Source organism: Gadus morhua, chromosome 15 (genome assembly GCF_902167405.1).
Source record: "Gadus morhua chromosome 15, gadMor3.0, whole genome shotgun sequence".
Lineage (NCBI taxonomy): Eukaryota > Metazoa > Chordata > Actinopteri > Gadiformes > Gadidae > Gadus > Gadus morhua.
In genome coordinates this window covers 1,724,902-1,739,412 of record NC_044062.1, presented here as the reverse complement: position 1 = coordinate 1,739,412, position 14,511 = coordinate 1,724,902, and the positions used below count along the sequence as shown (strand labels likewise).

Below are 14,511 nucleotides of genomic sequence, written 5' to 3'. Positions count from 1 at the left end.
TAGCTCATGCTCATTGCTACCCCTAACCGATCCCCTACCAAATGGGACAACCCTACCCTGTGACGTCATCATGGCCTCCCCGTGCCCCCTAGCAGATAACCAGACCCCTGGTAATGTTACAAGAGACAGACTGGCTGCCATTGTCTCGGGCAACGAGCAAGACCCATTGTAAAGATGTTTAACCTGAAATGGTATTTATATTTTGTAATTGGCATGTTTAAATAAATTATTTTTTTTATATTATTTGTCCCTCGTAATATACCTTTATTTTGAATGTCACTTAGCTACATGTTAAAGGTGGTATTAGGGTGCACTCACACTAGGCCATCTGGCCGTGGCCGTTGGCCGTTTTCACACCTAACCGTGCTCAAATGGCCCCATTGTTCTCTGGCCTGCACTCACACTAGGCCATCTGGCCGTGGCCGTTGGCCGTCGCAGCTGTGGCCTGGCCACGGAAGGCTCTTTTACATACGTCATCACGTCGTAACACGTCATCACCAAGCGTCCGCTGCATGGACCATAATAAAGTCTGCCGCCGGTCAGATTTTTAACAACAATGGACAACAACACAGAGAACACACCAACAGTTGAACCGCTTGACGCGATGTTTACCGTTTAATGGGAAAGAAGGCTTGTCGCCTTTATTATGTCCGTGGTCGTCGCATTGACTATACGTCATCCAGCTCAGGTTGCGTAGCCGTGCGTGTGCGCGTGTCGGCTCATTAGCATCTGTACCGTAGCGGCCCGTGCCGTAGCAGCACACCTCTCCCAAGTGGCCAAATTGGCCCGGCCTGGCCAGACTGGCCACACTCACACTGGCAGATTTGAGCACGGTTAGGTGCTAAAACGGCCACGGCCACGGCCAGATGGCCTAGTGTGAGTGCACCCTTAGATAATAATCGGTTAAGAACAAGAACACTTTAGAAGAAACACTTTATTTAAATAAGAAACACTGAACCACACATCTAAAAATACACACACACGCATCTAAAAATACACACACACGCACACCTAAAAATACACACACACACACACACTCTCTCTCAGCTTTTGAGAGAATGGTGGAGAATCACATCTTCTCCACCATTCCGCCAACTTTGCCTCGCTCTCCTCATGCCTCGCCTGCTCCCTGGCACTCTCTTCTTGGAAGGGGTGTCTGGGGCGGTGGAAGAGGTGCCTGGGGTGGAGGAGCATGAGGGAGAGGTGGGGGGGGGGCTGGTGGCAGTGGACTCAACGATGTCCTGAAAGAAAACGAATAAGAAGGAATTAGGAATTATATGCCAGAACTGGGTGATATGGCCATATGTTATGTACAATATATAATAGCTATGTACACAATATAGTACTGCCAAAAAATACATTAATTAACCATGTAATATTACTAATATAATATAATATATTAGTAAATATAATAATACTTATAGAATATTACTAATATAATATAATATATTAGTATATATAATATTACTTAAAGAATATTACTAATATAATATAATATATTAGTATAAAGCTTATTTTTAACCTGGAGTCACTAGAACATGGAAGATCTGGATATCATACGACAAAAAAGCCCGCGAAAGTCGGCCGCGGACTTTCGTGATCTTCCGAGAGTCCGCGGCCGGGCTGCAGAGTATAATTAATAAAATAATTACTAGTTAATTACAGAGAAAACACTTACATTTGTGTTTTTCCAATCCTGTCGCATCTTTTCGCCCTCCATCTTGTCTAGGATATTTCTTGATTTTCCGTTTTCTCGCAAGGTATTGTGGGAGCAAGTCAGAACTGAAGCGCTTTGAGTGTGCCCATCGAAAATCTCAATTTTGAGGGGATGTTAGCCCTCCCCCTACCCCTTAAGCTACTTTTAAACTGGTATTGGGACATGGCTCCACGGGGCGTGAACGCGCAACAGCGAGGGCTGAGATTTTGAAAGATTTGCACCAGCAAATCTTAAGCAATAAATATCGCGTCTTACCTTTATTTATGTGGCAGTGGTCTGCAGATGCGTCCCGTGGTGTAGCCTACCACATCCATTTAGTTCAACAGGTTGTCGTTCTGATACTGTCCATGGTACTAGCAACCTGCTCTGGTGCTTCTTACCTATGTATTCAGGCTAAATGACTTGATTGTCTGATGCCTCATCATCCCAGCCAGAGTATTGGTATTATTAGTAATGGCTACTTGCCAAATCGAAAAAATAACTTCACACAGTCTGTCTTTTTCCAATGTATTTGTTATCATTCGTAGCGTTGATCAGCAGAGAAATAAATCGCCAAAGTCGTTGACGTCGCTTAGCAATCGAATACGAATGTAGTCTACACTATTGAGAAGAGCCGTGTAATAAGTAAGGGATAATGTATAGAATGCCGGGCGGTCATTATTGGGAAAATAAGCCCCGACAGGGCGAACAGGACGCCGACGCGCAGCGAGGGTAATCGCTTCCCACTGAAGGGGCTTAAATTCGACCGGCGACGTTCTATACATTATCCCGCTTATTACACGGCTACTTGCCAAAATGAAAAAATGACTTCACATGGTTTGGCTTGTTACAATTTATTTGTTACCAATACCATCATTCGTAGCGATGATCAGCAGAGAAATAGTCCGCCAAAGACGTTGACGTCGCTTAGCAACCGAAGACGCTGGGGTTGAAAAGTTACCGGACCTCTTGAGGAGTGATACCAAAGACGTCATTATAGGCAAAAAGTCCTTTGTTTTCCTTGACAGCGGTCAATTTATATCTAGCATTCACCGCGAAGTTGAGAAGAGCCCATGCAAGTGAACGGAGCGTTCACTTGTGTCAACAAGAGACTGACGCTTGTTGATAATCCATAATAATTAAACTCGATTTTTTATTTTATTTTTTTAAAGTGGTGGGTACAAAATGATTCATGACAAAATCAGGTGGGGACGCGTCCCCGGCGTAATCGACGCCTATGGTAATGGATCATCTCGGGGAAAAGATACATTCCGGTCCATTAGTGCTCAGTATAAATACTGTTTCTGTGTTAAAAAAAGTGTGATGGTCCCCTGTGTCCTGTGTGGGGGTCCCCTGTGTGGGGGTCCGCTGGGTGGTGGTCCCCTGTGTCCTGTGTGGGGGTCCCCTGTATGGGGGTCCCCTGTGTGGGGGTGCCCTGTATGGGAGTCCCCTGTGTGGGGGTGCCCTGTATGGGAGTCCCCTGTGTGGGGGTGCCCTGTATGGGGGTCCCCTCTGTCCTGTGTGGGGGTCCCCTGTGTGGGGGTCCCCTGTGTGGGGGTCCCCTCTGTCCTGTGTGGGGGTCCCCTGTGTGGGGGTCCCTGTGTGGGGGTCCCCTGTGTGGGGGTCCCCTGTGTTGTCCCATCCCTGGGACCCGGGGGGTAACTATCATGTATCATGACTAACAGCCTTGTGCGGTGGACACACCTCTAGTGATGCTACTCACAGAGACTGCCTTTGGATTTGTACAACAGCTACAATTAAGTTTACAGCAACACTATAATTACAGCAATTAAATTACTTTAAACGTATTACACGTTAGTGCGATGTAACCTCAGGTGATCTTTAAATAGGTTTCTGCTGAGGTGGCTGATTGAACTCAGATCTGATCATTAAGAGCCTCAATAGGCTGTGTGCAGGAAGACCTGATCGGTGAACTAACTCTAACGAGACTTAATGAGAGGTTAAACGTTAGACCCTCAGGATATCCTGACCCACACACCCGAAGCATGGTTACACATCTAGCAGGAATTACCATATTTATAGTTATTTGGTTTTACCTTTAACACATTTTATTAAAGGTGAAATATTATACCATCAGGTGTGGGTGTGAGTAGTACAAGCCGTTTTAGAAAATCTGCGTCTTCTGATATCGCTAGTGGGTGCGTCCACCTAGATGTATGCTGGATAGATGAGCAACGTTTGCTACAGTCCACTGGGTCGGTATGTGGACTGTAACAAACAGTCCACTTACCTACGTATGTTCCCTTTAACCTGTGAATGTACTTTTAAGTACTAAGGCAGATGCCATGGTGTATTCTTTAAACAGTCAAACACAAACACTATGGGTAAATAAAAGCCTGATGATACTCCACACAAACAGCAACTATAATAAGGTGGAAAGATCGATAGTTAATTTAAACATTATTACCTTATAATCTGGTTGTTTCTTCAGCATCTTGGTCAGAATAATGCACAACAAAGAGGTTTCTCCATATAAGATGTCTACAATTGATATATATATATGTGGCCGATTACATAAAATCGATATGGGATGGAAGCTTTTAAAACAAATTGAGGCCAGTTTGATCACTATTTATTACGGCATGTAACGTATACATGTTTCTTTCCAAGTGGAGAGTTCTGTTCAGCCCATCTTTATAGCCAATCATGAGGCAGTTTCTTCAGGCTGTCCACACACGTCCCTAGAAAAACCTGCAAAAAATAAGAGAAAGAACGAATTAGAAAGAAAAAGAAAGATAGCAAATATTTTTCCATCTTCTGTCATCCGAAAAAAAGAAGATATTAGTGACTGCTGCTGTCTTTACGATTTATAATTAACACATGTTCTTTCATGCCAAACGTTAATTATTTCAGGTCCACTTACTCATGTTTTATGTTTTATCTCATGTATTGTTTCCCATGAAAGATGAGTTTTGGGCTGTATGTCTTTTTTTAGTTAAATTTATGTATTTCTTTGAAGCCAAAGATGTATTTCCACTTGAGTGGCCACTGAAGATAATACAAATACATCACACTAACACAAATCAGAGTGAAAAAATTGCAATGATGACAGAATTATATTAAATAATCCAAGTATTGCATGTTGTATTCCTAGTAGTCCAAACTATAGATCTTGACCCGTTCAGTAACGTTGGCTGATTGGGAGGGAATAACCCGTCCTTTTCTTCTCCCTTACTCACAATATCCAATAACGTAATATATTATAATGTAAATCAACGTCCCAATGAATTTACCAACATGATCAACTTTATAACGGGAATTGTCCAAGGCAAACCACTTGAAGACAGTGACGCCGTTTTTTCCAGATTGAGTTTGATAGACAGATAGCAGCAGGATTAATATTATAAATCATTATATCATTAAAAAATCTAGATAATGCATTGATTAAGTTACAGCAGAATTTTGTGATAATGCTCCCCGAATTCACTTTGGGGAAAACACTACCGTTATACTGGGTTGTGAGTGCATAGATCGGCTATTACATATGCATGACAGTAGGTGGCAGTCTCAAGTCGCTAGAGGACCACGAGATTTCCTGTTCCATTACCACATATATCCTTAAACACTGTCTAACCCCTCCCTGTTCCATTACCACATATATCCTTAAACACTGTCTAACCCCTCCCTGTTCCATCAACTATATCTGTCACAACTTCAGCAAGGCTTTAGTTTTTCAGTTGTCTGTTTCCTGTTTTGCCACACTAACTCCTGTCATTTCAGACTCTGCCATTCCCTCCTGCTCTGCATTACCTGCTGTTTTCATTCACCTGGCCGGCCCCACCCCCACACTCACCTGCTCCGCATCAGCTAATCAGCCCCTCAGTATATGGACCGGTCCATTTCCCTCAGTTCTTTGCCAGATTGTCTAGTGTGTTACCTAGCTCTCCCGCATCTTCTCATTCTGATTCTGAACCTGCCTGCTCGTATATCGACCTGCCTTTTTGGACTTTGGAACTTCCTTTTTGCCTGCTCCTACTTGATTGACCTGCCTACTGGACTGACCTGCCTACTGGATTGACCTGCCTACTGGATTGACCTGCCTGTTTGGACTTTGGACCATCCCTTTTGCCTGCTCCTACTGGATTTGTTTGCTACACCGATTGACTACCTGGTTTGACCTCTGCTTGGAATAAACACTGTTTCTTCACCTGAACTGTTTCTCTTGTCGTGCTTTTGGGTTCTCGTCTGCCATTTTGTGAAACCTGACAATACCCTTAAACACTGTCCAACCCTTCCCTACTGCTGTTAATTTGCATACAAATGTAAAACACAAGGAGGGTTTACATATGAGGGCGGGCCGTCGGTCCACAGCCACAACAACCAAAGAAGTTACAATTTTAATTTATTTGTCTCTTAATATTATTACTTCACTATCATTAATATTATGCATTTTGATTTCTCCATACAGTTATCAAGGACTGTCATTTGACAAGTGAAGGAATATTTGTATCATGCTATATTTGTCATTCAGCTGTTCAGCACCCAGGCTCTGGAACTCCCTCCCCCCACACATAAAACAGTCAGACACCCTTACAACCTTCAAGTCACAACTCAAAACTCACCTGTTCAAACTCGCACACAACGTCTAACGTGATTGTTTGTTTTGTTTTGTCTTTTTTTATTTTTTATTATATATTTTTTTTATTTATTATGTTTATTTATTTATTTTTTCCACAATTTCTTGTTTTTTTTTAACGATTTATGATGACTATATGCTCTGTAAGGTGACCTTGGGTGTCTTGAAAGGCGCCTCTAAATTAAATGTATTATTTATTATCAGGAAGGGGGGGGGGGGGGGGGCGATGTTATATCCCCACCATACTGTTATAAACAATATATTAAGTCTTCCATCTTATAATTTCTGAATTTTCTAGGTAAACCTATTTTTAATTCAGTGGAATTAACTGCCGCACGGCTGCAAGTGTTTGTTGACTCTGACTGAAGGTGAACTCGTCGGTCTGGTTCGTCTGCCCTACCCCGTGTCACATGACTCAGAGGTTTTATGAGGGTAGAATCTGAGAGAGATGCCTTATATCAATAGTGTTAACTTAATATGAAATAACCCACAAACCCATTTTTTTTCCCGGACTCACTGTGTCCAGTCTCTTTAAGGTTGAACATATTTGAATGCTGCAAAGAAGACAACGTATCAACGTATTTTAAGCAGCCTTTAAAGAATGCTTCATCATTCAGGGTGTGTACCGTGGGGGCGGAGCCAGGTGTTAGGGGAGGAGCCAGGTGTTAGGGGAGGAGCCAGGTGTTAGGGAGGAGAGGACGTCATGTTGAGGAAACGAAAACCAACCGATGTGGAAGCAGTTCTCTCTTTCAGGAGAAAAATAAAACACATTTTTGCAACAAATAGTCTGACAGACAGTAACAACTAGGTAAGTAAAAGCAAACAACTTTGAGTAGTAGTTAAAACCTCTCTTCCTGTTATTGAATTAGAAATATATAATTGCTCAATACATAAACCTTGTCGCCTGTGTCTAGGAATGGCCTGTGCTAACACTTCCTGGTCTGAAGAGAACTTTTCATGTTCCCTCTGTCTGGATGTGTTCAACAGTCCAGTTACCACCGCATGTGGACACAACTTCTGCAGAACCTGTATTACAAATTTCTGGGATGAACAAGTCCAGTACAAATGTCCTGTTTGCAACGAGATTTTCCATACAAGACATGATTTACGTGTCAATACCTTCTTATCAGAGCTGGCTGCTCAGATTAGAACAACCGTACGAGTAAAAGAGCAGCCTTGTGTTGACCCTGCAGATGTTCCCTGTGACGTCTGTACTGGGACCCAGCAGAAGGCTGTGAAGTCCTGCCTAATGTGTCTTACCTCTTATTGCCAAACCCACCTGGAGCCACATCAGAGAGTCGCTGGCCTGAAGAAACATCGGCTGGTCGAGCCTATGGACCGTCTGGAAGACAGGATGTGTAAGAAACACGACCGACTTCTGGAGCTCTTCTGCCAGACTGAACAGGTGTGTGTGTGTGTCTGTTGTGCACAGTGACAGACCACAAGTCCCATCCTGTTGTACCTCTAAAGGAGGAATATGAAGTGAAGACGGCCCAGCTGGGGAAGATAGAGACTGACGTTCCGCAGATGATCCAGGAGAGAAAACAAAAGATTAAGGAGATCCAAGACACAGTGGAACTGAGCAACAAAGACGCAGAAAGAGAGATAGCCCATGGTGGGCAGGTCTTCACTGCTCTGATAGGCTGTGTTGAAAAGGGCCGGGATGAATTCAACCAAACGGTTCAAGAGAAACTGAAATCCACAGTGAAACGAGCTGAAGACCTCATCAAAGAGCTGGAGCAGGAAATAGAAGATCTGACCAATCAAAGCTCAGAGGTGAAGCGGCTCTCACACACTGAAGACCACCTCCACTTCCTCCAGACCTTCAGATCCCTGAAGGATCCTCCACCCACCAGGGACTGGACCACGGTGGAGGTCCGTCCTCCGTCATACGTAGGGACCTTGAGGAGATCCCTGGATCAGCTGGAGGAGACACTGAACATGGAGAGGAAGAAGCTGAGTGATGCTGAACTGAAGAGGGTCCAGCAGTATGAAGTATATGTGACTCTGGATCCTGATACAGCTCATACCAGGCTCATCCTGTCTGAGGATGGGAAACAAGTACATGATGGAGCTGTAGTGAAGAAACTCCCAGACAACCCTGAGAGATTTACATGGTATACATGTGTTCTCACGAGGCAGAGCTTCTCCTCAGGGAGATTTTACTTTGAGGTCCAGGTTAAAGACAAGACTGCATGGTGGTTAGGAGTGGCCAGAGAGTCCATCGACAGAAAAGGTTTTACAGAGTGGACCCCTGAGACTGGTTACTGGACTCTGGACTACGACGAGGATGGGTTGGTTTTTAATGATGACCCTGATGTTGATCTCCCTCTGAGAGCTGAGCTCCAGAAGGTGGGGGTGTTTGTTGATTATGATGAGGGTCTGGTCTCCTTCTATGATGTGGAAGCCAGGGTTCATATCTACTCTGCTACTGGCTGCACCTTCACTGAGCCTCTCTATCCATTCCTCTGTCCATGGCTTCATAGAGAAGGTACAAACTCTGCCCCCCTGATCATCTCACCTGTCAATCAAACAGACTAGGACCTTTGTTTGATAATAAAATAATCAAACGACCAAAACAACTAATGTTGTTTCCTCAATAAGAATAGAATTAGAATCTCTACTATGTGAGATCTGAGAGATCTGCATTAATGTCGTACTGCTGTCATTTAATGCGAAGAATATTTGTAAGAATTAACCCTGTCAATCTTTATAAAGGGTTATATTACAATCCATTTATGTGTCTGTTTTCCCTTTATTTATTTTACATGTTTAAAGATATAAAATTGGTTGCAGTTATGTAGAACATGTTTAGAGGATTAACATGTATGATATTTTTTTTTAACAATTCTATTGGTTTTAATTTCTGATTATTGAATGACACTTTTTTTTTTTTATAAAAAGAAAAGGCAAATATTGTAATGTGTAGGCATACATTATAATTGTAATGGATCATTTCAGGGAAATAGATACATTCCAGTCAAATAGTGTTCGGTATGAATACTGTTTCTGTAATAAAAAAAGTGTAATACAAAATATTAAATTGTTTATTTCTAAACCCCTAATTTTGATGATTTCGAGATTGACGGAACGAAAAATTACGATTACGATTTAATCGGCCGATTAAAAAAAAAAAAAAAAAGCATATAAAACGTAGTTTTTGATACCTTAAATATACTTGAAACACTTTGACGAATATGTGAATTGAATGCAGAACCTTTGAGTGTTTTAGAATACATTTACAGTCAAAAATTAGTGTAATTTAAAATGTAAAATAAATAACTAACTCCCAATGTGCTGCGCTCGTGAGCAGTGACTAACACGTGCGTGCTGAGCAGTATGGTCTCCCCGTTAGAGTCTACAGTATAACAAATTAACATGGCCTGGGACCTAAAGAAAAACAGGCACAACATGCTCAAACAACGCGTCTTGTGTACATTGGTGAGGTGAGCGCGCAGCTGCCTGAGCGAGCGTGCTTTCATGTTGTACGGTAAAATTCAATCTCCTCTTTTTTACTCCAGCTAAAGTTGTTAGTTAGCTAGGCGAGTAGGAGCGCAATCTGGATACTAAGTGCAATAACTTTTCAAAAAATAAAAAAAATAGGTTGTAATCGGCGTCTTTTTGGCAGATGTCGATTATTTTCAAAAAGGCTATAATCGGCCGATTAAATCGGCAGGCCGATGAATCGGTCGGGCCCTAGTTTGTAGTTGATGATCCAGTAAATTAATCTCCAATATAAAACAACCCAACTTGTGTTACACACTTACACAAAGGTCACAGTGACTACGTGTAAAGATACTCCCCATATGTGTGAGTACCGTGACTTTGTCTGGTCAGCTCTCCTCTCCTTTCCATTATCTCCTCTCCTCTCTCCTCTCTTTTCTATCTCTCTCCTCTCCTCTCCTCTCCTCTCCATCCTTTCCTCTCTTCTCTTCCTCCTCTCCCTTCTCTCCTCTCCTCTCTCTTCTCCTCCTCTCTCTTATCTCTGCTCTCCTCTCTATCTTATCTAGGATTGTGTTCATTATTGTCGTACATTACACATTAATGTTTATGTTTATCATTCATTAATGTTATGGAGGAACAACAGCTTTATGTATCTCTTTGATCTTACAAGGCTTGAGGAACATGGTTAACTAATAAATACAATCAAATTGGGGTTATCTCAGCCATGGTTGAGGAGGAATTGGGGGCATGTTGACACTCAACAACTTAGATCCTTTATGCAAATTATTACCTGGTTTGACCTCTGCTTGGAATAAACACAGTTTCTTCACCTGAACTGTTTCTCTTGTCGTGCTATTGGGTTCTCATCTGCCATTTTGTGAAACCTGACAATATCCTTAAACACTGCCCAACCCTTCCCTGCTGCTGTTAATTTGCATACAAATGTAAAACACACAAGGAGGGTTTACATATGAGGGCGGGCCGTCGGTCCACTGCCACAACAACAACAAAAAAGTTAGAATTGTTATTTATTTCTCGATATTGACTTCATTATCACTAATATCATGCATTTTGATTTCTCCATAGTTATTAAGGACTTTAATTTGACAAGCGAAGGAATATTTGTATCAGCAAGGGGGGGGGGGGAGGGGGATGTTATATCCCCACCATACTGTTATAAACAATATATTAAGTCTTCCGTCCTATAATTTGAGAATTTTCTAGGTAAACCTATTTTTAATTCAGTGAAATTAACTTCCGCACGGCTGCAATGTTTGTTGACTCTGACTGAAGGTGAACTCGTCGGTCTGGTTCGTCAGCCCTACCCCGTGTCACATGACTCTGAGGTTTTTTATGAGGTTAGAAGCTGGGACAGAAGCCTTATATCACTAGCACCACTACCCAGTGTTAACTTAATATGAAACAACCCACAAACTTTATTTTTTTTCCCGGACTCACTGTGTCCAGTCTCTTTAAGGTTGAACATATTTGAATGCTGCAAAGAAGAGAACATATCAACGCATTTTAAGCAGCCTTTACAGAATGCTTCAACATTCAGGGTGTGTACCGTGGGGGCGGAGCCAGGTGTAAGGGGCGGAGCCAGGTGTTAGGGGAGGAGCCAGGTGTTAGGGGAGGAGCCAGGTGTTAGGGGAGGAGAGGACGTCATGTTGAGGAAACGAAACTTAAGGTTCATAGAGACCAAAGCCAACCGACGTGGAAGCAGTTCTCTCTTTCAGGAGAAACTCATTTTTGGAACAAATAGTCTGACAGACAGTAACAACTAGGTAAGTAAAAGCACACAACTTTGAGGAGTAGTTAAAACCTCTCTTCCTGTTATTGAATCAGAAATCTATAATTGCTCAATATACATAAACCTTGTCGTCTGTGTCTAGGAATGGCCTGTGCTAACACTTCCTGGTCTGAAGAGAACTTTTCATGTTCCATCTGTCTGGATGTGTTCAACAGTCCAGTGACCACCACATGTGGACACAACTTCTGCAGAACCTGTATTACAAAGTTCTGGGATGAACAAGTCCAGTATAAATGTCCTGTTTGCAACAAGCTTTTCAACACAAGACCTGATCTACAGGTCAATACCTTCTTATCAGAGCTGGCTGCTCAGATTAGAACAACAGTACGAGTAAAAGAGCAGCCTTGTGTTGAACCAGCAGAAGTTCCCTGTGACGTCTGTACTGGGACCCAGCAGAAGGCTGTGAAGTCCTGCCTAGTGTGTCTTATCTCTTACTGCCAAACCCACCTGGAGCCACATCAGAGAGTCGCTGGGCTGAAGAAACATCGGCTGGTCGAGCCTATGGACCGTCTGGAAGACAGGATGTGTAAGAAACACGACCGACTTCTGGAGCTCTTCTGCCAGACTGAACAGGTGTGTGTGTGTCTGTTGTGCACAGTGACAGACCACAAGTCCCATCCTGTTGTACCTCTAAAGGAGGAATATGAAGTGAAGACGGCCCAGCTGGGGAAGAGAGGGGCTGAAGCTCCACAGAAGATCCAGGAGAGAAAACAAAAGATTAAGGAGCTCAAAGACACAGTGGAACTGAGCAACAAAGACGCAGACAGAGAGATAGCCCATGGTGGGCAGGTCTTCACTGCTCTGATAGGCTGTGTTGAAAAGGGCCGGGAGGAATTTAACCAAACGGTTAAAGAGAAACTGAAATCCACAGTGAAACGAGCTGAAGACCTCATCAAAGAGCTGGAGCAGGAAATAGAAGATCTGACCAATAGAAGCTCAAAGGTGAAGCGGCTCTCACACACTGAAGACCACCTCCACTTCCTCCAGACCTTCAGATCCCTGAAGGATCCTCCACCCACCAGGGACTGGACCACGGTTGAGGTCCGTCCTCCGTCATACGTAGGGGCTTTGAGGAGATCCCTGGATCAGCTGGAGGAGACACTGAACAAGGAGATGAAGAAGCTGCCTGATGATGCTGAACTGAAGAGGGTCCAGAAGTATGAAGTAGATGTGACTCTGGATCCTGATACAGCTTATCCCAGGCTCATCCTGTCTGAGGATGGGAAACAAGTACATGATGGAGGTGGGTGGAAGGAACTCCCAGACAACCCTAAGAGATTTATATACCATACATGTGTTCTCACGAGGCAGAGCTTCTCCTCAGGGAGATTTTACTTTGAGGTCCAGGTTAAAGACAAGACTCTATGGTGGTTAGGAGTGGCCAGAGAGTCCATCGACAGAAAAGGTGTGACAGAGTGGACCCCTGAGACGGGTTTATGGACTCTTTGGTACGTCAATGATGTGTTCTTATTTATTGATAACCCTGATGTCCATCTCCCCCTGAGAGCAGAGCTCCAGAAGGTGGGGGTGTTTGTTGATTATGATGAGGGTCTGGTCTCCTTCTATGATGTGGAAGCCAGGGTTCATATCTACTCTGCTACTGGCTGCACCTTCACTGAGCCTCTCTATCCATTCCTCTGTCCATGGCTTCATAGAGAAGGTACAAACTCTGCCCCCCTGATCATCTCACCTGTCAATCAAACAGACTAGGACCTTTGTTTGATAATAAAATAATCAAACGACCAAAACAACTAATGTTGTTTCCTGAATTAGAATAGAATTAGAATCTCTACTATGTGAGATCTGAGAGATCTGCATTAATGTCGTACTGCTGTCATTTAACGAGGAGAATATATTTAAGAATTAACCCTCTAGTTGTGTAACATAACCCTTTATAAAAGGGTTATATTACACTCCATTTATGCGTCTGTTTTCTTTTATTTATTTTACATGTTTAAAGGTATACATTTTTTTGCAGTTATATAGAATATGTTTAGAGGATTAACCTGTATAAATAATAATTTGAAAATTGAATATATATAAGAATATTGAATGACAAAACAATCCAATGTCTAACACTTGTGATTTTAATAAAAAGAAAATGCTAATATTGTAATGCGTAGGCCTACATTATCATTGTAATGGATCATTTCAGGGGAATAGATAGATTCCAGGCAAATAGTGTTCAGTATTAATACTGTTTCTGTAAAATACTGTTTCTGTAAGTGTGATACAAAAAATAAAATTCTTTATTTCTAAAAACCCTTATTTTGATTATTTCGAGATTGATGGAACGTTTTAAATCATTGAAGAAATCTAAAAGTTTGTTGTTGATGAACCATTAAATTAATCTTCAATATACAACAACCCGACATGTGTTACACACTTACACAAAGGTCACAGTGACTACATGTAAAGATACTCTCCATGTCTGTGAGTACTGTGACTTTTCTTGTCAGCTCTCCTCTCTCCATCCTCTCCTCTCCTCTCTCCATCCTCTCCTCTCCTCTCTCCATCCTCTCCTCTCCTCTCTCCATCCTCTCCTCTCTCCATCCTGTCCTCTCAATCCTCTCTTCTCATCCCCTCTCTTTTCTCCTCCTCTCTTATCTCTGCTCTCTTCTCTAGCTCATCTAGGTTTGTGTTCATCATTGTCGTACATCATTAAGATATGTACAACAATGTCAAAGGTCACCCCATTTAGATCGGTGAATCTAAGATGTAGTACAACAGAACTCCCACTGGGGGAGCTGCACACCTTGCATGTTATGGAGGAACAACACCTTTTATGTGTCTCTTCGATTTTACAAGGCTTGAGGAACATGGTTAACTAATAAATCCAATCAAATTAAAACATAATCTCCTTCATCCAGGAAACGCGAGACCTTTATGGATTTCCCGCTGTTGGAAAATGCCTTGTAAACTGTCTGTTGGCATGTTTAGAACATGAATCTTTAGAGTTTACGT

The 14,511-nt window shown here is 42.5% G+C and overlaps 1 protein-coding gene across 1 annotated transcript; it reads left to right on the top strand.

Annotated features, from left to right (window-relative positions):
• Window positions 1-11,380: 11,380 nt before the first annotated feature.
• Window positions 11,381-13,809, top strand: LOC115560126 (E3 ubiquitin-protein ligase TRIM39-like). The gene is made up of 2 exons (XM_030379448.1): window positions 11,381-11,521; window positions 11,630-13,809. The coding sequence occupies exon 2, from the start codon at window positions 11,632-11,634 to the stop codon at window positions 13,255-13,257; it is 1,626 nt and encodes a 541-aa protein (XP_030235308.1). The 5' UTR covers window positions 11,381-11,521; window positions 11,630-11,631; the 3' UTR covers window positions 13,258-13,809.
• The last annotated feature ends 702 nt before the right edge of the window (window positions 13,810-14,511 follow it).